Below are 25122 nucleotides of genomic sequence, written 5' to 3' on the forward strand. Positions count from 1 at the left end.
CCCTTGCTTGACATTGAGGTACACTTACATCTAATACAACAGATCTCGTACCTGGACTAGGAAAAATGCTAAACATGGAAAACTTTCTTTACAATTAAACATTTTCACTATTGGTAAAATGCGAAAAGAAGGGAATTTTACCCCAGCCTTGGATAAACCTACCCCTACTGACTGCACCTTTCCCCGCAACCACTATTTTTCAGAAAACACATATGAAAAAGATGACTTTGTCTATTTATTAGTTTGTTTTGCATAAAGCAAATTTTCCCTCGTTCCCTTACAGTAGCGAATTATTTGCTCATGGAAATACAATGGCAGCATTCCGTGATTAATTGCTATTAAACAAATATAGGCGTGTGAGTATGGCAGTGTACCGGGGCTATAAACACCCTTCGTGGGGCACGTTCCTGCTCTTATCTGAGCAAAACTGGCTTTGCGATATACTATAAAGAAACTAAGGCTTTGTCTCAAGATCCCATCTGTTTCCTATGGATTGGTCTGAATTAACTATATTTTGCTTTAAAGGGGAAGTATATACCTATGTATACATTTTCCCACTATGAGCAAAATAAACAGTATTTATGCTTTACGTATTGGTTTTAAACTTACTGCTTTGTCCCCTCTTTTCCTGTTGAGTTTGTTCAAATAGAGATAATTGGGCACATTCGTAATGTCCCGGGGCATTTAGCCAATAGCTACAGACCTGTGTACTGCACCTAGTTAGCCCACGATCAATTCTAAAGGGGTGGTTGGGCGGAGACAGGTAGTAATTCTCACCATTTACCCCCTACCTGACCCTGGAATTTGCCCCTTAGTCTGCACTGGGAACTTAATAAACCACCTTCTCCACCATTCATAGTTGCTCGCAAGAACCACAGGAAGTTGAACATTTTAGAGGGTTCGGTTTCGCTGTTTAGATGTATGTATGTATAACTTTATTTATAAAGCGCCACAAGGGTACGCAGCGCTGTACAATCTTACAATATACACAATTACACACAGGGAGGGCAAGTGTTATAATAAATACAATAAATAAGTATAAATACACAGGGAATAAGTGCCATGTGGTATGAGACACAGTAGGAAGGAGGTCCCTGCCCCGTAGAACTTACAATCTAAGTGGCTGGGTAACATACAGGCACAAACTGGAAGGTAAGAGGCACCAGGTATGGTCCCTGCCCCGTAGAGCTTACAATCTAAGTGGTTGGGTAACATACAGGCACAAACTGGAAGGTAAGAGTGCACCGGGTATGGTCCCTGCCCCGTAGAGCTTACAATCTAAGTGGGTGGGTAACATACAGGCACAAACTGGAAGGTAAGAGGCACCAGGTATGGTCCCTGCCCCGTAGAGCTTACAATCTAAGTGGTTGGGTAACATACAGGCACAAACTGGAAGGTAAGAGTGCACCGGGTATGGTCCCTGCCCCGTAGAGCTTACAATCTAAGTGGGTGGGTAACATACAGGCACAAACTGGAAGGTAAGAGTGCACCAGGTATGGTCCCTGCCCCGTAGAGCTTACAATCTAAGTGGGTGGGTAACATACAGGCACAAACTGGAAGGTAAGAGTGCACCAGGTATGGTCCCTGCCCCGTAGAGCTTACAATCTAAGTGGGTGGGTAACATACAGGCACAAACTGGAAGGTAAGAGGCACCAGGTATGGTCCCTGCCCCGTAGAGCTTACAATCTAAGTGGTTGGGTAACATACAGGCACAAACTGGAAGGTAAGAGGCACCAGGTATGGTCCCTGCCCCGTAGAGCTTACAATCTAAGTGGGAGGGTAACATACAGGCACAAATTGGAAGGTAAGAGTGCACCAGGTATGGTCCCTGCCCCGTAGAGCTTACAATCTAAGTGGGTGGGTAACATACAGGCACAAACTGGAAGGTAAGAGGCACCAGGTATGGTCCCTGCCCCGTAGAGCTTACAATCTAAGTGGTTGGGTAACATACAGGCACAAACTGGAAGGTAAGAGGCACCAGGTATGCTCCCTGCCCCGTAGAGCTTACAATCTAAGTGGGTGGGTAACATACAGGCACAAACTGGAAGGTAAGAGGCACCAGGTATGGTCCCTGCCCCGTAGAGCTTACAATCTAAGTGGTTAGATCAAGAAACAACAAAAAACAAATTTTTCATATTCGAAGAATAAGCAAAAAGTATATTCAGCACTAAATTTAGGTTGCTCATAAGTTACTCGGGCAATGATGGAGTCTTATGATTATTTACATTTTTGTTGGGATTTGAGAAAATTGTGAATTGTTATATCTTCAAATTCGGGTTTTCCATCAATGACAGGTGGACTTGGGATGGTATTGGGCATACAGGATGAACAGGAGGTGGGCAGTAGGTGGGCATCCCATAAATACCCCCCTTGCTTGTGTGTTATTGAAGGTGCAAGGGGGGTGCTAGGCACGTTGGAGCCTTATGGCAGGTTATAAGGACGGCTTCTCAGTAGACAAGGTGAGGAGCACCATTTCCACCTACAGAATGTATGAGCACAAGTGCAGTGGTGTCACTACATATCATTGTACCCCGAAGCAACTTCAATTTAGGGACTCAAAACACTGGTAAATTGACCTATTCTGCCATTATATATTGGAATTGCTCTTTATTTAGGGCCTTACTAGGCCTTCTACACTCCTGGGCCCCCAGAAGGATCTGCGTCCTCAGTAGTTACACCATCACACGGCTATGGGCTCTTATTGGCACGTGTACCATAGGTAACTGAGCCCTTACATCTTTTATACTTGAAACTAACCTCGCAACAATCTTATCTGCATGAACTGGTCAAACTGGTCAAAGTCCATTCAGTGTGTGTGAAACGTTATATATCGGGAGAAATTACCCTCAGCCTCTTGCGGAAAGGAGAAAACGGCAGAGAAACAGATCTGAAAGCCTAAAGGGGAAAATGCACTGAAAATAAAGCTTTTAGTCTGATGTAGAGAAGGAGAGGATAAGGCTATTATTTTCCATCGGTCTGTAGCCTTTATTGTAGTTGTGGTTTCCTTCCAGGAGCCGGAGAACATTTTCATTTAGAAATACAAACAAGGCACAAGAAGCAAAGACAAGAGCGAGCTCAGGGCAATGCTATGCCGGCATTTCTGTATTCCAAGCAATATCATCCCACTGAGTGCCAAGCATGATACAGATGCTCTTACTGGTGTTAGTATCCTCGGGTTTAAAGAGGATTTATATTATATATCTTGTTTCAATGATTTAGGGGAGGGTATTATGAGTAATGTATCAGTGTTTGCAGATGGCACAAAACTCTGCAGACCAGTCAGTTCTATCCAGGATGTGACATCCCTGCAGCAGGATCTTGACCAACTGGCAATCTGGGCAGCTAAGTGGCAGATGAGATTTAATGTGGATAAATGTAAGGTCATGCACCTGGGATGTAAAAATATGCAAGCCCCGTATACCCTTAATGGGACTGCACTAGGCAAATCCATAATGGAGAAGGACCTTGGAGTCCTTGTAGATAATAAACTTGGCTGTAGCAAGCAATGCCAGGCAGCAGCTGCAAGGGCAAACAGGTTTTGAGCTGTATTAAAAGGGGTATAGATTCACGGGAGGAGGGGGTTATTCTTCCCCTTTACAGAGCGCTGGTAAGGCCCCATCTAGAATATGCTGTTCAGTTTTGGTCTCCAGTGCTCAAACGGGACATTATTGAGTTAGAGAGGGTCCAGAGAAATCACAAAGTAGTAGGGTTTAAAGCCATAGGGGCAGATTAACCTTATGGGTCCCTACAAAATGCTGCATTATGTGTGCATTTCTAAATGACCCCTGATATATTTAGTTGCGTTCTCTTTTAGAAATAGGAGTTAAAGGAAAACTATACCCCCCAAACCATGTAGGTCTCTATAAAAATATATTGCATAAAAAAACCCTGCTTCATCTAAATAAACCATTTTCATATAAATATACTTATTTAGCAGTATGTGCCATTGGGTAATCCTAAATAGGAAACTGCCATTTTATGTACTAAGGGCCGCCCCCTGGGATCATAGGATTCACAGTGCACACAAACAAGCCAAGGCACACATACATGCTAGGCCCTATCAGCCAATGAATGGGCAGAGTTCTGCCTTTTGCTCCCACACTACTTCCTGTTACAGTTAGAGCTTCATCACTTCCTGTCAGCTGATCCAACCCCCACCCAACCATTTCTGCATGGGGGGGGGGTCATGACTGAGTGAGGGAAATATTTTAGTAACCTTCAGCAACCAATGTGTTGGTAATACTTAGGGGGGCATTTACTAATATTTGATATTTTTTGTACCCCCCCCCCCCATGCATCATTAAGTATCTAAGGAGTAAGTGTAATGGTTATTACTAGTTCTATCTCTGAAGCAAGGGAGATTGTGGAGAAGTTCCTTATCAGAAATGTCTAGAGAAAACCTGGCCCCTTGTGCTCCTCTCGTGTTATAGCGGATATTGCTCGCTGTACAAACAGCCCATAAAGCAGCGGCATGAAAGGGAAACCGGGCCGGGATCATGTTCCGGGTGTTAGAGCCAGGAAACTGGAACCTAAACAGCACTTGTACATGCTTATAACTCCATCAATAACTCCATTTTGTTGTTTTTCAACAGAATAAACCACCGAGGCAGGGAGGGGGGCGATTGAAGCCAAGCAGAGAGTCATATAGTTGCCCCAAGGCTTTTATTCACAGTACTTGGTCACTATGTCCACAGGGCAACAATGGGTTACTCCCAGCTCTCAGGTTCTACTTCTCCCCAGTGGAACCTACTCTGGGTAATAAGCCCTCTTCCATCCTTGTCGAAGCCAGAAGCGGCTCACTAATTAGCCCTAACTATCTGTCACACCTAGTGCGACCTATAACAGAACTTTCCTGACCAGTCTGGGCGTAAACCTAAACCCACTCTGTTTTACCTGCCTACTTCTTGTAAATCTCTAACAAAATGGATTCCACACGGCTGCTAAGCCTTTTATATTATAACACAGTGCCACCTTATGGCCAAACTGTAGAACTGCAAAGTTCATGCTATGACCCAGGACTTCCCATCTATATGAGGACCCCCTATAGCTGTCTAAATACTGGGGGACTGCGAGTGAGAAACGGGCATAATTTACCAGTCCCCAAACATGCCCCAGTAGCCCCCCATCTTCTTTTCTGCTGATTCCCAGTACATGCTATGTGCTGCTGTCACTTACCTGAGCTCAGGGGCGGGCCAAGCCAACTGGCAACCTAGGCAACCCGGTCAGCCCCCTCGCACATCGCCCCTGTACCCCCCCTTTATCTGGAAACCCGTTATCCAGAAAGTTGCAAATTTGGGAAAAGCCATCTTCCATACACTCCATAAAAGCAAATAATTAATAATAATAATAATCTTTGTAATAATAAAACAGTACCTGTACTTGATCCCAACTAAGATATAATTACCCCTTATTGGGGGCAGAACAGCCCTATTGGTTTAATTAATGGTTAAATGATTCCCTTTTCTCTGTAATAATAAAACAGTACCTGTACTTGATCCCAACTAAGATATAATTACCCCTTATTGGGGGCAGAACAGCCCTATTGGGTTTATTTAATGGTTAAATGATTCCCTTTTCTCTGTAATAATAAAACAGTACCTGTACTTGATCCCAACTAAGATATAATTACCCCTTATTGGGGGCAGAACAGCCCTATTGGGTTTATTTCATGGTTAAATGATTCCCTTTTCTCTGTAATAATAAAACAGTACCTGTACTTGATCCCAACTAAGATATAATTACCCCTTATTGGGGGCAGAACAGCCCTATTGGGTTTATTTAATGGTTAAATGATTCCCTTTTCTCTGTAATAATAAAACAGTACCTGTACTTGATCCAAACTAAGATATAATTACCCCTTATTGGGGGCAGAACAGCCCTATTGGTTTAATTAATGGTTAAATGATTCCCTTTTCTCTGTAATAATAAAACAGTACCTGTACTTGATCCAAACTAAGATATAATTACCCCTTATTGGGGCAGAACAGCCCTATTGGGTTTATTTCATGGTTAAATGATTCCATTTTCTCTGTAATAATAAAACAGTACCTGTACTTGATCCCAACTAAGATATAATTACCCCCTATTGGGGCAGAACAGCCCTATTGGGTTTATTTAATGGTTAAATGATTCCCTTTTCTCTGTAATAATAAAACAGTACCTGTACTTGATCCCAACTAAGATATAATTACCCCTTATTGGGGGCAGAACAGCCCTATTGGGTTTATTTCATGGTTAAATGATTCCCTTTTCTCTGTAATAATAAAACAGTACCTGTACTTGATCCCAACTAAGATATAATTACCCCTTATTGGGGCAGAACAGCCCTATTGGGTTTATTTAATGGTTAAATGATTCCCTTTTCTCTGTAATAATAAAACAGTACCTGTACTTGATCCCAACTAAGATATAATTACCCCTTATTGGGGCAGAACAGCCCTATTGGGTTTATTTCATGGTTAAATGATTCCCTTTTCTCTGTAATAATAAAACAATATAACTGGGTCTTCACTTAACAGTTTGGATAAATACAAATAAAAGTAGCATTAAACTATATGATATACTTGATGGTGTTGGTTATTTACAGTAGCAGCGTAACATCAATAATATCATTGCCCTTTGCCATAATGAATATAGAGCTCTGGGCACTGTGCCCGACAGGGATACGCTGGGTTACACTGCCCTCTAGGGGGCTGTTAGAGCTAAACATGATTACTGGGGATACAGTTATTATTAATGCAGATCAGTTATACAGGGTGTATAAAGTCACAGGACAGAGTGCATGATGGTACAGTATGGAGATGCTGTTAGACGTCTAAACACTGCAATTTCCTTTGCTTTATTAGTTTTATTCTTTTTTAACCCTATTTCCTTACACAGTGAAAATACCACTATGTGCTACTTCTTTCCTATATACCTGCTTATACAATATTACAATTAATCTTCATAGTTTGGTTTTTATAGGGGGGTTGGGTGCTGTTCATCCGTCTGTGTGTTTTAAAAATATAAACGAGACATATACATATGTGAGTGAAGCAGGAAAAATCCCTAAAATAGACTGAGATGATCCTAAATAGAGTTTTATTGGAAACCATTTGATGCAACAATGAATCATTTCACTTCTCATTAAGTTTTAATAAATTATCCCCTTCCCTGCCCCATGGGCCCCACACCCCCACAAGGGGCCCGTGCCGTGGCCCCCTCCAGGTGCCCAACTCCACCCCCCCAGGCGGGTGCCCAAATCCCTCCTTCCTGGGTGCCCAACTCCCTCCCCCCCAACTCCCTCCCCCTTGGGTGCCCAACTCCCTCCCTCCTGAGCACCCAACTCCCTCCCACCCCGAGCGCCCAACTCCGTCCCCCCCGAGCAGGGGCGATTCTGGACATATCGCCGCCTGAGGCGGCTCCTGGATGCCGTCCCCCCCGCTCCCCAGCGCTTACCTTCTGAGCGCAGGAGCGGGTCCGGGGGCGGTGAGACCGCTAGTGCAGAGAGCGCAATTGCGCTCTCTGCACTAGAAGAGCCGAATTTCCGGTTTAAAAGCCGGAAATTCGGCTCTAAAAGTTACCAGGAGCGGCTTTTTGCCGCCCCTGGTAACTGGGGCGCTTCTGCCGCCTGAGGCGAGTTTCTCAACTCGCCTAATGGCAGAAGCGCCCGAGCGCCCAACTCCCTCCCTCCCGAGCGCCCAACTCCCTCCCCCCCGGGCGCCCAACTCCCTCCCCCCCAGGTACCCAACTCCCTCCCCCCCCGAGCGCCCAACACCCTCCCCCCCGAGCGCCCAACTCCCTCCCCCCCGAGAGCCCAACTCCCTCCCTCCCAAATGCCCAAATTCCTCCCCCCCGGGCGCCCAACTCCCTCCCCCCCTGGGCGCCCAACTCCCTCCCCCCCAGGTGCCCAACTCCCTCCCCCCCAGGTGCCCAACTCCCTCCCCCAGAGCGCCCAACTCCCTCCCCCCCGAGTGCCCAACTCCCTCCCCCCCGAGCGCCCAACTCCCTCCCCCCCGAGCGCCCAACTCCCTCCCCCCGAGCGCCCAACTCCCTCCCCCCCGAGCGCCCAACTCCCTCCCTCTTGAGCGCCCAACTCCCTCCCCCCCCGGGCGCCCAACACCCTCCCCCCTGGGCGCCCAACTCCCTCCCCCCCAAGCACCCAACAAATATAAACACAGGCAGGGCAAATATGTTCACTTTGTGAATAATTCTGCCCCCCCCCCTGGCCTCCTATTGGTTGAAAACCCAACAAGGATGTCTGGCAAGTTGATGGTAAGTAAGAAACTTTCCAGAATTGTAATTAGCCATAGTTTTAATTTCATTGAAGTCTTTTCCTGCAATAGTCAATTAACTGCACAGAATAACGTGATATAAGGAAAGGGCAGTTATAACACATGTAGATAATAAGGCTTATTTACAACCAGCAACTGCAGTTTCTATTGTGCTGAAATTGCCAGGGAATTAGATCCATTTCCTACAGACACTTGTATCCAAAACGGCACCTTGTGACGGTGACCAGTACAGATTTAAGCTATTAAAGGGGTTGTTCACCTTTAAATTAACCCTTAGCATGTTGCAGAGAGTGCTATTCTTAAACAATTTGCAATTTGTCTTGTTTTCTACTATTTGCAGTTTTCTTAATTATTTCAGTATTTGTTCTCCAGCTTGGTGTTTCAGCAGCTATGTGGTTGCTAGGATCCAAAGTACCTTAGCAACCAGGGTGTAGTTTGAATGAAAGACTGATATATGAATAGGAGAGGGACCTGAATACCGTCCCCCAAAATGAAGTGCAATAAGTGGACTTTGTTCATCTGACTCTCTGAGCGCCGGTTCCACTGGAAGTTATGGCTTTTCCATTGCTCTGTCACAACAACTTAGCCACGGGCCATTAACCAATTGCTCTCTCGGTGCCTCACCCACGGGCCGGACAGGATCAGGCAAAGGGAAAGGAGGGGGAACATTTGCTGGCAAATAAAACAAAAAGAAAATAAAATCTTCATTTAATGCCTTTTATTATTTATTTTTTATTCATTATTATTAGAAGAGCAATTAGTAAAGTGATTGCCGAGAGTATCTGCACTTTAGCCCATACGTTAGTAATCGGCTTCCCCCAGGGCCAGTGTTGGAACGAGCCCACGTGGTACTTTATCAGTGGTGGGTAATGGGGAATTTAGTGCAGAACTTTAAAGGAAATGTGCAATCACCGTGGGCCCCATTGTGTTAATACCAGTGACTCTAATCTATTACATCCCACCCCAGACCCGTATTCATTTTCTTTAATAAGTGCAGTGACCGTGGTACTTTGGCACAGAGCAGGCGGCAGCCATCTTGCTTCTGGCTCCCACCTATCTCCTTACCGAGTTCAGACTTGGCATTTGAACAGTTTCTAAATACTTTCTAATAGAGTTTCCACTCTTTTCTGTCAATAATAGTGGCTTTCTGGTTGGGGTTGGGTCACCATGTTATTTTGGGGTGGGGCTATGATGTAAGGGGCAGGACAGTGGGTGGGGGGAAGTGGATGGGACTAGGAAATGGGTGGGTTATAGGTGGAGTAGAGGGTGGCCCCTGGTTATAAAGGGTGATTGGAAGTAGAGAAGGTCGGAGAAGGGAGGGATTGTACTAGCAAGTACATTGCCGGTAAATTTGTAATACTGGTGGCGGCTATAGCTGGTGATTTACGGCTAGGCCGGCCAAATACTGGCCAGGTGGCAAGCCTATTTCTAAAGGGGAGTGCCAGGTATGGGATTAGAGTGCCTTACAAACTGGTCCCACGAGCCAATGATTGTCGCTGTATATACAGAATACCTGGGAGTGAGCCTGGGTCTGAGGAACAACATGGCCATGTCAGGGCTAGGAAAGAATGGAATGATTTGTGGGACATTGCCAACATCATGCAAGCTGCTGATGACATCATGTGATGATGTTTCTGGACATGTGATGACATCAGGGCGGGGTCATTGTGTCCACTGGATTCAATTTGGAGGATTTCTGCCCAGTTTTCAAAATGTTGATAACCAGACAGAAGGTTTTGACCCGGACAAGCATCAACCCAAATCACAACCCTAATCTCTCCTTTTCCCAAAGCGGTGGCTCATTTTCACCTTCACAGATTCCTTCAGTCTCATTACTCACAGCTTCTGGTATTCTCCTCATCTGCTGAATCTCGCAGAGCATTCTGGGAGATGTAGGCCACCCCAAGCCAAAGCCATGAGTTTCGGGCTGGCTCACACATTGCTACTGTAAATGGCCAGAAATGGATACTAGAAGTCATGTTGAAGCTTGGTGGCCTTTATAAAAACACTTTGAACCTAGTGTCGGACTGGGACCCCAGGGGCCACCAGAAAACCTTAGACCCCAGGCCCACTCTCTTAACTATTTTTCCTCCTTTCCTCACCCAACCTCTTTATTCTCCAAGTCTCTTTTATTTACATGCTAGCATCTATTCTTCCATCTATTTCTCCTATTTGTCCCCATTCAGAAATAGGGAATGACCATTAAACAGGCCAAATGGTCAGGAGCAGTAGGGCCCACTGACACCTGGGCCCACCGGGAGTTTTCCTGGTATCCTGATGGGTCAGTCCGACACTGATTGAACCTTTATATGGTCACTGAACTCCAGTATAGTATAGGAACCGTGTCAGGGACAAGTATTGGCAGAATACATCTATACATCAAAAAGGTTGAGGAGACCACCTCATGCCTATGCAAATAAACACAAGGAATTCTGGGAACTAGTCCCAAAGAGCTCCAAGAAAATCCCATTTCCATTGGTTTATCCTATAGGCTGAAGCTCAGCCACTGGGTGACAATGGAGGAATTAGATTGCCTTACTAACTGGTCCCAGGAGCCAATGATTGTCGCTGTATATACAGACTACCTGGGAGTGAGCCTGGCTCTGAGGAACAACATGGCCATGTCAGGGCTAGGAAAGAATGGAGTGATTTGTGGGACATTGCCAACATCATCATGCAAGCCGCTGACCTCATCACATGATGTCATCATTTGATGACTTTCTGGACGTGTAATGACATCGGGGCGGGGTTATTGCGTCTGCCAGATGCAGTTTGCAGGATTTCTGCCTGGTTTTCAAAATGCTGAAACCCAGACAGAAGGTTTTGACCTGGACAGTTCTTAAAGGGGACCTGTCACCCAGACATAAAACGCTTTATAATTAAAGTCCTTTAAAAATTAAACATGAACCCCAAATTATTTTTTTATTTAAATTACCCATACCTGTTATAAATGTATTTAAAAATCTGAGCTGTCAATCATACATTGCCTGCCCCGCCTCTATGCCTGATTCATAGAGGCGGGGCAGGCAATATATGATTGACAGCTCAGATTTTTAATTACAATCATTTTAACTTTCCATTCAGCCCTTCCTAGATATCACCCTGATGGCAAATGCATAAGATTTTGGGGTGAAACAAAGCTTTGCCTTAATAACAGTGTATACAAAATGGCGCCGGCCTGCTGGCTGTGACTGTAACTTCCAAGAGTGAAGGAAAAAGAAATTCAATCATTTATACAGTGTAAGTAAAGTTTGTTTTGCTCTACTAACCTGATACAAAAGGATTTGGAAATATTTATTAGGGTGACAGGTCCCCTTTAAAAAAACAAAAACAACTGGGCTGTTTAGGTCATAACTGGACAAGTGTCAACCCTAATCACAACCCTAATCTCCCCTTTTCCCCAAACGTAGACTCATTATCACCTTTATGGGTTCCTTCAGTCTCATTACTCACAGCTTCTGGTATTCTCCTCATCTGCTGAATCTTGCAGAGCATTCTGGGAGATGTAGGCCACCCCAACCCAAAGTAATGGCCAAATTTTCAGCCCTATCCTGCAGGTCCCATGGGCTTTGGGCCGGCTCACACATTGCTACTGGAAATGGCCATAAACGGATATTAGAAGTCATGTTGAAGCTTGGTGGCCTTTATAGAAGCATGTTGAACCTTTATATGGTCACTGAACTCCATGATGACAAATATTAAACATAATAAACCAAAGCACTAGATGGTTTTCTCATTGCAGATCTTACACTTTGCACAATAAGGACCATCATCACTGTATTATGCTATACAAGATATGTCTTTATTTTCTGGTATTTACACAAATAAACAAATACTTATAATGTTCCACCTTCACTGAAAGCTTCATACAAGGTGAAAAAGGAGAATGGAGGAACTGTGTCAGGGACAAGTATTGGCAGAATACATCTATACAGCAAAAAGGTTGAAGAGACCACCTCTTGCCAATGCAAATAAACACAAGGAATTCTGGGAACTAGCCCCAAAGTGCTCAAAGAAAATCGCATTCACATGGGTTTATCCTATAGGCTAAAGCTCCCCCACTGGGTGTTTAAAGCAGAAGGCAGGATAATAGCTGATCAGATTCACAACTACAGACCGGTTTCGCCCTTCTTGGGGCTCATCAGTGTAGCACAGGGTTTTCTGATCAGCTTAGGTAGGGCTAGGGACGTGGAACCACAGATAAAACAAGGAATTCTGTGGATCTACACTCCTGGCTCTACCTAGCGGTCAGCTATTATCCTGCCTTCTGCTTTAAACACCCAGTGGCTGAGCTTTAGCCTATAGGATAAACCCATGGAAATGGGATTGTCTTGGAGCTCTTTGGGACTAGTTCCCAGAATTCCGTGTGTTTATTCAGAATACATCTGTATCTGTAATCTTCTCAGTTTCCTTACTATGGCATGATAGTTCCTCGTAATATTCTTAAATGCTTGGCTACAGCACAAATTAAATGCTATTGTATTTTGTATTGTAGCATTTAAAGATGGCCATACACCTTCAGATCCGCTCCCTTGGCGGTGTCACCAAGCGAGCGGATCTTCTCCCGATATCCCCACCTACGCGTGGGCGATATAGGGAGAATCCAAGCTAATTCGATCGAATTATAACGACGGGTATAGGCAAAGTTGGTTCGGGGACCACATCAATGAGCCAATACGGTCCCCGATCCGACTAAATTTCTTAACCTGTCTTATCGATATCTGGCCGATTTCAGATATTGGTTGGCCAGGCCCGTTGTTAGTGCCCCTACATGAGCCAATTAGGCACCGACATTGGCAGCTAGAATCGGCCCATGTATGGGCACCTTAAGACAGCCTGGGAATCAGCTTAAACATTAAATTTAACACTGTCAGGGTCGGACTGGGGGGTGCAGGGCCCACCGGGGCTCCCGCCCCAGGGGCCCTGCAGGTGCCCCAGCCGCGTCCCCTAACCCCCCCAGGGGCCCCCCTAACCCCCCCCGAAGGGCCCCCGCCTGACGTCCTCCCCGAGCGCGTATAAATTGAACGCGTCAGGGGAGGAACAGTCAGTAGCGGGGAGCGCCGGCAAAGGTCGGACTGGGCCGCTGGGGCCCACCGGGATTTTTCCCGGTGTCCTGGCGGCCCAGTCCGACCCTGAACACTGTCCTTCATTTCCCATCATTAGTACATTTGCTGAAGGCAACAGAAAGCTTCCCCAACAAAATCTGAAGGGCTAAACGTTGTCATTTTGGGGGCCCAGCCTTAGTATATTGTTGAGGCTCCCTTGTTTTCTGCAGTAGAAATGCTTTTACTCACCATATGTGAATACATTGCCATCACTTTTTAATATATAAATCTGTCTCTAAAAGTTGAGTATCCAATTAAAAAAACGTCCAACTGTATTGAATTTGTCGCTATACAACAATGAAGTGAGCAACCCCCAAAGACCTACGGATGAAGGTATTTCCAAAAGTTGCCTTTCTACACCGTGGCTGAGATTGCCGCCACCCCCAGTGTTCTGGAACTCCCCTGTTGCTCCCTCGAGAACATAGATGAAAACTTTCTCCTTGAAACGCTGTATTTCAGCTGCAGAGACTTCCACATGTGGTAGAAACCCTGGTCCATTGATGATGAAATGAAATAGAAGATGAGGGGATCCAGAAAGGCGTTGCACGTACTGGGCAGAAGAGCCCATTTCCGCCACCAAACGCTCTCATGAATGACAAAGCCCACCACGTGAGAAATGTTATAGGGGGCAAAACATACAATAAATACCACCAGAGTGGTGACTGCTACGCGCATGGCTTTCCTTTTTAGATTGACATGCATTCGGGATCTCATGAGGATCCGGATACAAGACACGTAGCAGAAAAGGGTTATGGCCAAAGGAAAGAAATACAAGACGATCGAGATCTCGAATCTTACTGGAACCACCAACGCCAGTTGTTCAGAGGTGAAATTTTCATAGCACAACCACGTGTTGTCGTGGTTGGTCAGAAATAGCGCTATGCTTCCATTTTGGGACGTCTCCACTAGGAACACAAACGCCATGTGAAAAATGACAATTACCCAGAGAATAACACACACAAGGCACGAATACCTCGGCTTCTTGTAAATATTGTATTTGATTGGAAAAGCCGTGCTCAAGTAGCGGCCAACGCTGACGGCGCTCAGGAAGCAAACACTGGCGTAAATGGTGCTGAAGTGGATGAGGTTGTAGAGCGGACACAGGATCTGAGGAAGGGTCCATGTACTCGAAAAGATCTCTATGATTTTTATTGGTAAAACCATGATGAAAACCAAGTCGGAGACGCAAAGGTTGATCATGTAGATGAGGTTGGGGGTCAGTCTGCTTCTGGCTTCCTTGAAGAAAAGATAAAGTACCATTATATTCGAGGGCAATCCAAGGAAAATGGTTAGCACGTATACAGCAAGCAACAGGTTGTCAACAAGCATTTTACTTCTCACAGCCGCTTCTACTCAGGCAATAAGTAGGTGAATGCATTTTTGCCATCAAAGCCAATTCAGTCCAGATAAGACCCTCCAACTTCAATTCCATTCAAAGTAAGTCTTCCCAATTGGGTCTGTGGTTCCTACAACAAGAATTTCCACTTTGCAGATAGACCGTCAAGTCTCTTGTACTCTACACCGACTAAAGCCCTCCCTGTGATTTACAGACTAAGCATTAAACACATGGCGTTTAGCCAATCCATGCCTTATTTTGTAGTACTAAGTGCAAGGGAAATGGCCCAGAAAGATTGCTGATCATCTCCAACAATTTCTCTAACAGGCCCACTTAACAAGTCGGCATTAACTACCGCTCTATAAAGCAATAAATTCTTAAGTGATTCCATAATGTGCCCTAACAGGAGCATTGTAATTCTGCCAGTGCCGGAGTTTTATTTAGTCATGTGACAAATAATCTACTCAACGGGGGCCAAATGGAGAGAGTGTTGGCTGGTACCAAAAAACATGTACATGCTGGCACGGGTGGCACGTGACCAGGATTCGGGGCAACTAGACTGTGGTTGCTAAGTGTATTATTTTATCAGCATCCCTTCATGAAGAACTGGAACGTTCTACAGTTACAGTACAGTACAGATTTAATAGAACAGAAAAGACAGTAAAGGCTGGAGGAATAGCCAGTAACCAGTAGGCAGCAAAATTAGTCTATAATGATGGATTAAACATAATTAGTAATAGATTAGACCAGTGGTTCTCAACCTTCCTAATGCCCCAACCCTTTAATACAGTTCCTCATGTTGTGGTGACCCACAACCATAAAATGATTCCCAAGACCATAAGAAATATGTGTTTTCCGATGGTGTTTTCGACCCCCAAAGGCAGTGATCCCCAAGCAGTGGTTGAGGAGCAACATGTTGCTCCCCAACCCCTTGGATGTTGCTTCCAGTGGCCTCAAATTCGGTGCCCATTTTTGAATTTCTGCCTTTGGGTCAAGTTTTGGTTGCATAAAACCCAGTATAATGCCAAACAGAGCCTTCTGTAGGCTGCCAGTCCACATAGGGGCTATCAAATAGACAATTATAGCTCTTATTGGCACCCCCAGGAACTTTTTCCATGGTTGTGTTGCTCTTCAGCTCCTCAGTTCCATTTGAATGTGGCTCATAGGTATAAAAAGTTGGGGATCCCTGCCCAAAGGGGTCCTGACCCACAGGCTGAGAACCGCTGGATTAGATGAATAGAACATAGACAACTCCATCAGGTTGTGAGGATAAGACATCAGCCAGTTTAGTCGCAAAGAAGGGGTAAGAAATCTTCATTGGCTGCCAATAGAATCTGCTCTTCTCCCCTCATAAAGGGATCGGTGACACTTGTATTGTTTTGGCAAACAAGTTTTCTTTACTAATGGCCCTGATGGCATGTATTTGTGCAGGAGGTGGTGAAACAAATGGCACACTCACTTCTCATTTGTTTTATTCCCAGGTAGCTGATGATGGGTGCCCACGTTGAGACTTCTAGTTGGTCCATCAAGGTTTAATTTGGCCAGCTGCTAGGGAACTAGCCAAGGATGAATCAAGCGGACAAAGCAAAATCCAGAGGAAGAGTCTAGAAGGTCCTACAATGCCACTGATTCCTTCCGTTGAAAAGTGGCAGGAGTAATTGACAGTCAGTTCAATGTTTGGTGGTACATTATTAATGGGAGGCACAGGGATGGTGAGGGACCTTTCTCACAAGCTGAAAGATATTGTGTTAAAGACTGCATTGTGTAACACAAGATATAATTGGAACAGACAGCGATATTACCAATATATTCCCATGGGAGGAATCTATGATTATTGTTAGTGATGGGCGAAAAGTTTCGCCAGGCATGGATTCGCGGCGAATTTCCGCGTTTCGCCATTGGCGGATTGTTTCGCGAAACAGATGAAAAATTTCGCCGCGGAAAAATTCGCCGCACGTCCAAAAATTGCCGCCGGCGTCAAAAAAGAATAGTCGCGGGCGACAAAATAATAGCCGCGGGCGACGAAACAATAGCGCGCGACAAAATAATAGCCGCGGGCGACGAAACAAGAGCCGCGCGACGAAACAAGAGCCACGGGCGACGAAACAAGAGCCGCGCGACGAAACAAGAGCCGCGGGCGACGAAACAAGAGCCGCGCGCGACGAAACAATAGCCGCGCGCGACGAAACAATAGCCGTGCGACAAAATAATAGCTGCGGGCGACGAAATAATAGCCGCGCGACAAAACAATAGCCGCGGGCGACGAAACAAGAGCCGCGCGACGAAACAAGAGCCGCGCGACAAAACAATAGCCGCGCGACAAAATAATAGCCGCGGGCAACAATTTTTTTTGTCGCACGACATTTTCGGCGTTTCGCGAATTTTTCGCCGTTTCGCGGATCTTTTCAAAGATTCGCGAATTTTTCGGCGAAACGGAACAGATTCGCTCATCACTAATTATTGTGCAAGTCGGGGAGGTTACAGTGCACTCAGTTTTTTAGTAAGATAGGCACAAATTTGAGCTTGGTAGCACTAATGAGTATATGGGGCTGATTTACTTACCCACGAACGGGTCGAATGGAGTCCGATTGCGTTTTTTTCGTAATGATCGGTACTTTGCGATTTTTTCGGATGTTTTGCGATTTTTTCGGATTCTTTACGAATTTTTCGGATCCAATACGATTTTTGCGTAAAAACGCGAGTTTTCCTATCCTTTACGAAAGTTGCGTAAAAAGTTGCGCATTTTGCGTAGCGTTAAAACTTACGCGAAAAGTTGCGCATTTTTCGCGTAAGTTTTAACGCTACGCAAAATGCGCAACTTTTTACGCAACTTTCGTAATGGATACGAAAAACTCGCGTTTTTACGCAAAAATCGTATTGGTAACGAAAAATTCGTACAGAATCCGAAAAAATCGCAAAACATACGAAAAAGTCGCAAAATGTTCGTTTTCAAGTCGGAACTTTTCCAATTCGGGTCGGATTCGTGGGTTAGTAAATCAGCCCCTATGAGTTGGAATTTATTCTATATATTTCTTCCCAATTATCTGTTTTAGTATTTTTTTTCCCAATCTGGAACCCATGGTTGTATTATTGGATGACACCACAGAGTACACAGTTAACTTACAGTCAAGTTGGTTAAACTAGGCTATTCACCCCATAAAAGAGGCTATATGGTCAACTTGCGCAAACATATATACATTCAGTATTAAAAACTGTCAAACTTTTCTTCTTTCTATCCAGAAGACAAGGACAAATGCTGAGACCGGAGGAAAGAAAATTCACCATTACCATATGAAGGGTGGGCTTTACTGTAATGAAAATCAGGTTATGGGGTTTTCTATCAGCAAACGTGGTACTGAGTGATTCTCTGCATTGCTTCTTATACAGGCATAAAGTAGAAAAAGGCATATCATAATTATGATTTATCTATCAGGGGGACATTTTGGTTTTCTGTTATGGAGATTGTTTTCACCTTGAGAGAATTTGTTTTCCCTTGAGAACTTGAATTATCATCTGTCCTATTGGTCCTACACTAAGTTGTTGCAGAATTCCCCTTCTCCCCAAAAAAGAAAACAGTATAAGAGTGGAGTATTTCAAGTCCTTGCTATAGAGTAGCATCGTGATTACAATATCTAGATAGACCCCCTTATTAAGACTTGTATCCTCCTAATAAACTCTGTGATGTCTATGAAGACTTTCTGGGTGGATTATGTATTTCTTGTATGCCATGGCCTAAAACTATATGACATACTTGTTTTTGCAAACATTTTTATTGGGTTTTGTAAGATTACAGCAGCATATAGAGCAAAGGTACAAAGTGTAAAGTTATGGATCTGCAAGATACCTTTCACAAAACAGGATCGGAAGGAAATTAAATACAATCCCCATATGTAATAAAAGGAACCAAGTTTGACCGGTAGCAGTAACCCATAGCAACCAATAAGATGTTGGCTTTTAAACAGGCAACCAGAAAAGTCTACCTGCTAATTGGTTGCTATGGGTTACTGCTCCTGGGCAAACTTAGTGCCTTTTATTACATAACCCCCAATATGTCATAAGGTGGTAAGGCTCAAGTCTACCACATTCAGATATACAGGTATCGGACCCCTTATCCGGAAACCCATTATCCAGAAAGTTCCGAATTGCGAAAGTCCAATAGACTCCATTTTAACCAAATAATTCACATATTTAAAAATTATTTCCTTTTTCTCTGTAATAATAAAACAGTACCTGTACTTGATCCCAACTAAGATATAATTACCCCTTATTGGGGCAGAACAGCCCTATTGGGTTTATTTAATGGTTAAATGATTCCCTTTTCTCTGTAATAATAAAACAGTACCTGTACTTGATCCCAACTAAGATATAATTACCCCTTATTGGGGCAGAACAGCCCTATTGGGTTTATTTAATGGTTAAATGATTCCCTTTTCTCTGTAATAATAAAACAGTACCTGTACTTGATCCCAACTAAGATATAATTACCCCTTATTGGGGCAGAACAGCCCTATTGGGTTTATTTCATGGTTAAATGATTCCCTTTTCTCTGTAATAATAAAACAGTACCTGTACTTGATCCCAACTAAGATATAATTACCCCTTATTGGGGCAGAACAGCCCTATTGGGTTTATTTCATGGTTAAATGATTCCCTTTTCTCTGTAATAATAAAACAGTACCTGTACTTGATCCCAACTAAGATATAATTAATCCTTATTGGAGACAAAACAATCTTATTAGGTTAATTACTGTTTGAATAATTTTATTAGCAGACTTAAGGTAGGAAATCCAAATTACGGAAAAACCTCTTATTCGGAAAACTCCAGGTCCCGAGCATTCTGGAGAGTGGGTTCCATACCTGTACATCTAAACGATGGATCCCAAACCTTTCAGTATTTGCACAGTTTATCTACTTATACTAGTTAATTTTTCATTTATACAAATCCCATTTAATTGAGCTTTGATTTGTTGAATGGATTGCAATGGGTCTTGAGTAAGAATTAACATTGTATTAATTTTTCCATCAGACCTTCTGCACTGGGTTGTACATTGAACTGATTATATATAGTCTCAAGTGGGTCAAATAGTGAATGTCAAAGACATTTCTATATATTTAAGACACAATAAACATGAACTATTCGAGGTATCAAGCCCCCTGATATTTTTTTACTGTATATACTCGAGTATAAGCCGAGTTTTTCAGCACCAAAAATGTGCTGAAAAAGTCTCCCTCGGCTTATACTCGAGTATATATGGTACTGAAGATGTCATTCATTTATTGCACAAACACACCCGTGCGCGCTTGCACCCCCCCCCCGCGGCCGTACATTTGTGTGCTTCTGAACGCGCGCTCGCACCTCTCCCTGTTTTGTGCTCGTGTCATGATTCCATATGAAGGCTCATTTTATTAGGCAATTTATAATGAATACTGTGTTCTGCTGTTTTTATCATCTGATTCTTTCATTTTTATATTCACAATAGTTGGGGAATGTTGAGGCTCTCTAAAGGACCATATGCACAGCCTCATATAAATCTGTACTTTAGCCTAATATATGATGCAGCTTAATAACCAGATAAATCAAAATACTGGTATTTAGAAACTACATGGCACTGTAACTGCAATTGGCTTCATTCAGGGATGGCTAGATTCATGTGCTGGGAGCACACACAACATGGGTTGATAAGATGCGAGTGCACACTGCACAAATGCGATTGATGGCTTCTCCATGGCTGCATAAGGCCCCTGTGAACCCGCACAAACTGTCTACCCTGATGCACTCTCACAAATAGAAGTTATTAGACAGTATAGACAGTTAAAAAAAAAAACTTAGCAGTAGCTGCTGCATTTCCCACCCTAGGCTTATACTCGAGTCAATACGTTTTTCCAGTTTTCTTAGGTAAAATTAGGTACCTCGGCTTATATTTGGATTGGCTTATACTTGAGTATATATGGTAAGTAATATCTGTAAATTTCAGCATTCGGAATATTGTGTTTTGGGGATAAAAAAGACCAAGTATAGGTTCCACCAACAAAAAGTTGTTATTTGGAGGTTCAGAGTAAACAGTGGATTACCCATCAACAGGGCTTCTGGTATATGCTTTATATTTATGCCTATTACAGATATGTAATGATAGGGCTACAAGGTCATTGATAGAATTTGGTCTGTGCACCATTGTGAAATAAGTATTGCTTGTGGGTCAATAAGATGAAGATAGACTGCATCAACAGAGACCCAGTTAGGAGGAGGCTGAGCAGATAACTGGAGTAAGGGAGCTATGTGTGTAGACCACCCTAAACACTCTCTACTTCTTGGTGTACTTATTATTACACGGGAGATTCTCAGGGGTTTATTTTAACAAATACATTTGAATATCTCCTTCTACATGCTTTGAAGGTACATTAGAGGGATCAAAAGTGCAAAAATAATAAAATAATTTAGGGAGCAAAGTCATTCACACTGCATGAATATGTCTGAACCAGGACAGATCATATTTTAGTCCATTTAGAAATAAGTGAATAAGCATAATAGCTACATTTGGATGTATCCAAGATGGAAGAAGTAAATGTTTCGGATAAGTAGGTTGCCAGTTATAAGGCTTAATAAGTTGTTTATAATTAGCACCATGTTATTTAATGGAAACAAGTATTGTTTATGATGTACAGTATAGAACCCAACTACAATCCAGCTATCAGGGTTTGACAGTTAGTATAAATAGGATTATGGATAGGGGCAGCCTGATTTGTTCCTCTATCCATATTAAAAGAACAGGGTCTAAATGATCCCCATTGTATGTATGTTGGTGTGGAGTTATACAAACACATTATGGAAACCTATCATCAAAACCCCATCTCTGCAATCTATAGAACAAAACATCCCAGGAATTAGAATCAAAGGCCTTCTTCAAATCAATGGATAATAACATGTGTGAGTTGGATTAATTGCAATAACTTCCTAACATTATCCACTGCTTGACACTTTGGGACATAACCAACCTGGTCAGAATCAATCAGGATCATTAAATGGTGGTATAGGAACATAAGCAGATCAGCAACTCTCCAGAGGAGAGAATATCTTTAGCTAGTAACTTAGGCTATATGGGTCATTTATTATAGAAGGAATAGACTTTATAGCTTCTGGGTCAATGTCACAATGATTTGATAATGGTGGGTGGAGAGGGTGTTCCGCTTTTCCTATGATGACATTTTCATAGTCTTAAGGTGGCCATACATGGGCCGATTGAAGCTGCCGATATGGGTCCCTTGGACTGATTCGGCCCATGTAGTGGAAGAAACGACCACCATGCCCGACCGATATCTGGCCTGGAATTGGGCAGATATCGATCGGGCAGGTTAAAAGATTTAGTCGGATCGGGGACCGCATTGGCTCGTTCATGTGGCCCCCGAACCGACTGTGCCATTGCTGCCGTGAGAATTTGATCGTTTGGCCCCAGGGCCTACATTTGTCCGATATCGCCCACCCGTAGGTGGGGATATCGGGAGAAGATCTGCTCGCTTGGCGACCTCTTAACGTGTATGGGCACCTTTACACATTAAGAATATTTAACCAAGTAATTTTATATATATATTTATATATTTTGTCAGGTATATATCATCATTATTTTGTCTCTACAATCTGGGACATTCATGCTCATTCCCAGTCTGTCTTCATAGGATACTAGACAGGGTTGCCCACTTTTCTCCTTACTATTCGAAATAGCCCTTGAGAAGGGTCTCAGAAACCTAGAATATAAACCAATGTGTGTCCAAATTTAAAAAATTAAACAGAAATGTAATTACTGGCCTTGTGTCATGGAATGTGCTGAAAGACATACAATTTTATGACATATAAAGATACCATACCACCAAAGACAGGGAGAAGTAAATAGAAGTAGGAAAAACTCAGGATGAGCAATAGAAGACAATTAAATCATTCCATTGCATTAAGAAATAATGGAATTGATCATAAGGTTGCAAAGATTTTGTAAAATCTTGAGCTATCAGGTTGGGATGCCCTGGGCCCTGGCTACATCATTGGGTTGAACTTGATGGACTCTGGTCTTTTTTCAACCCTATGTAACTATGCAACATCTAAACTTCAAACACCAAGGGTGTAAAGGTGGCCACAAACAGGCAGATTTAAGCTGCTGATTTAGGTCCTTCAAACTTTACGAGGCCTTCTGACAGGCCTCCCTGACCGATATCTGGCCAAATATCGGGCAGATGCTGATGGGACAGGCTTGATTTCCCTGTTGGATTGGGGACTGCATTGGCTCATTGATGTTTCCCTCACTCCATTGGCTCCTATCGTTGTCCCCTTGGGTGGGCATGTCAGGGGCATGCTCCGTTTCTTTGGTGACCTTGCCAAATGAATGATTCTGATAGTGTAAGGCCACCCTTTGGACTTTGCTAAGAAATAAACACAAGCAAGGCTTAGAGATGCATCTGAAGGCTTGTTATTTAGCTTGCCAAGATCTGTCCAGAAGCCCTTACTCACTTTTGGGACATTCTATTCTATTCGTCACTCTTCCTGCATTATCAATGGGATTTTACCATTAAGATGGACGTAATCTTTTATTGCAGAGATACAAGACAGATGGCTGGGGACTAAATAAACAGTTAGTTTGTCACTGGATCACTATTAATCTTTATCTTTATAAAATGCTGGCATAGACCGAATAGGCATTTCAACCTCATCATAACGATCTCTTATTGTACCATTAATTATTGTATCCCTTATGTCACGACTATCAATTGAATAGCGGAGTAACAGGATAACAAGGATTGCGCGGCCATAAAACAATAACCAAACGGAAACAAATTTAAGCTTCTCAGGACTGGTTCCTTGACGTAACTATGGATATTTAATAGTTATCAGTAGAAGGGCTTGGACTTTGAACCCAACAGTGTTTGTAAATACTCAAGAGATAGCCTTCACTGCTACCATTCCATGGTGCCAAATGAGAATATGCACCTCATGATCAATGAAGCTTGGATACGTGATTCATGGGAAACTTATGGACAAAAAAAGCACCTGTCCCTGAACCATTAAAGTAGAGATATATCTAAAGGCCTATTTAAAGACGGAATATCATAGCAATTTACCATAAAGAAGTCCATTTCCAACCCTATAGACCCTTTTGCACCATGTTTCTACAGCCAGCCACTACAGCAGCCAACACCTATTCTCTGTAAGGCTACATTAGTTTTAGGGTGAAGACACACGGAGCTACTAGTAGCAGCTACTTGTTGTGGCTACTAAAACAGACAATGCTGATCATTTACTGATAATTGTCTCTACGTGTGTTTTAGCAGAGGCAATTCCCAGTATTGTCTATGGCAAGGTATTTTCTGGAGTTTAGTAGCCCTGAAAAAAGTAGCTGCTACTGGTAGCTCAGTGTGTCTTCACCCTAATTGTTTCTTTCTAAAGAGGCCAAATCTTATTCATCTTAATTAATAAAATAATTAATAAATTCCAAACTGTTGAAGGTTAGAAAATCCCATAGGGCAAAGAATGTATGTTAGTAGATGCTATGCTTTTGCTATGGTACTAGATAGGCCCAACTATCATCTGATTATTAACCTGGGAGCCAAACAATTCATGGAGATTGATTTGGCCCTCCAACTTGTTGACCAAAAGAGATTTTAATTCTGCCTTCTTCAGGCAGCCAAGTAACCCCTGTATTTAATACAAGGCACTAGGCTTGCCAGGAGCAGTAACCAATAATGGTTGGTTTTAATCAGGTGACTAGTAAATGCTTCCTGCTGATTGTTTGCTATGGGTTACTGCTCCTGGGCAAACTTAGTGCCTTTTATTACATTACCCCCTAAGTTGGCGGTTCTCAACCTGTGGGTCGGGACCCCTTTGGGGGTCGAACGACCCTTTCACAGGGATCACCTAAGACCATCGGAAAACACATATTTGCGATGGTCTTAGGAATAATTTTATGGTTGGGGGTCACCACAACATGAGGAACTGTATTAAAGGGACGCGGCATTAGGAAGGTTGAGAACCACTGCCTTAAGTGTTATAGTCCTGCCCTCTGCTTAAGTAAGACCTCCAGTTATGGTCTTCTTGGCCAACCCCAGCCGTGGCCATTTGCCATGAACATAGTTGCCAACTTTCCATACAAAGAAGGTTGGTGCAATGTAGAAAGCCTCTGCTTTGCTCTTATATTGTATTACCAACATTGAAGTGATTCATGAGAAACTACCAGAAATGTTGGTAGATGTGGGGTGGTTTCTGGATTAGCCTATTATTTATCTCTAGCCTTGGTTTTGAAATGCATTTTGCCTGTGATTCCATGAGCAGAGCTCATCGGAAGATGGACCTACCTACTGATAGACATGGGAACTGCCTCATTCAGAATTATACAATGTATTTCTAGCACACAACAAATCAACCACAGTG

The 25122-nt window shown here is 43.3% G+C and overlaps 1 protein-coding gene across 1 annotated transcript; it reads right to left on the reverse strand.

The window, feature by feature from the left end:
- Positions 1–13732: 13732 nt before the first annotated feature.
- Positions 13733–14707, reverse strand: LOC101733670 (free fatty acid receptor 2). The gene has a single exon (XM_004916610.2). It carries the CDS (start codon positions 14705–14707, stop codon positions 13733–13735), a length of 975 nt encoding a protein of 324 aa, XP_004916667.2.
- Positions 14708–25122: the final 10415 nt, after the last annotated feature.

This window comes from Xenopus tropicalis, chromosome 7 (assembly GCF_000004195.4).
Source record: "Xenopus tropicalis strain Nigerian chromosome 7, UCB_Xtro_10.0, whole genome shotgun sequence".
Classification (NCBI taxonomy): domain Eukaryota; kingdom Metazoa; phylum Chordata; class Amphibia; order Anura; family Pipidae; genus Xenopus; species Xenopus tropicalis.

Coding starts and splice junctions, on each gene's coding strand:
- LOC101733670 (XM_004916610.2), bottom strand. CDS start 14,707: ATGCTTGTTGACAACCTGTTGCTTGCTGTATACGTGCTAACCATTTTC.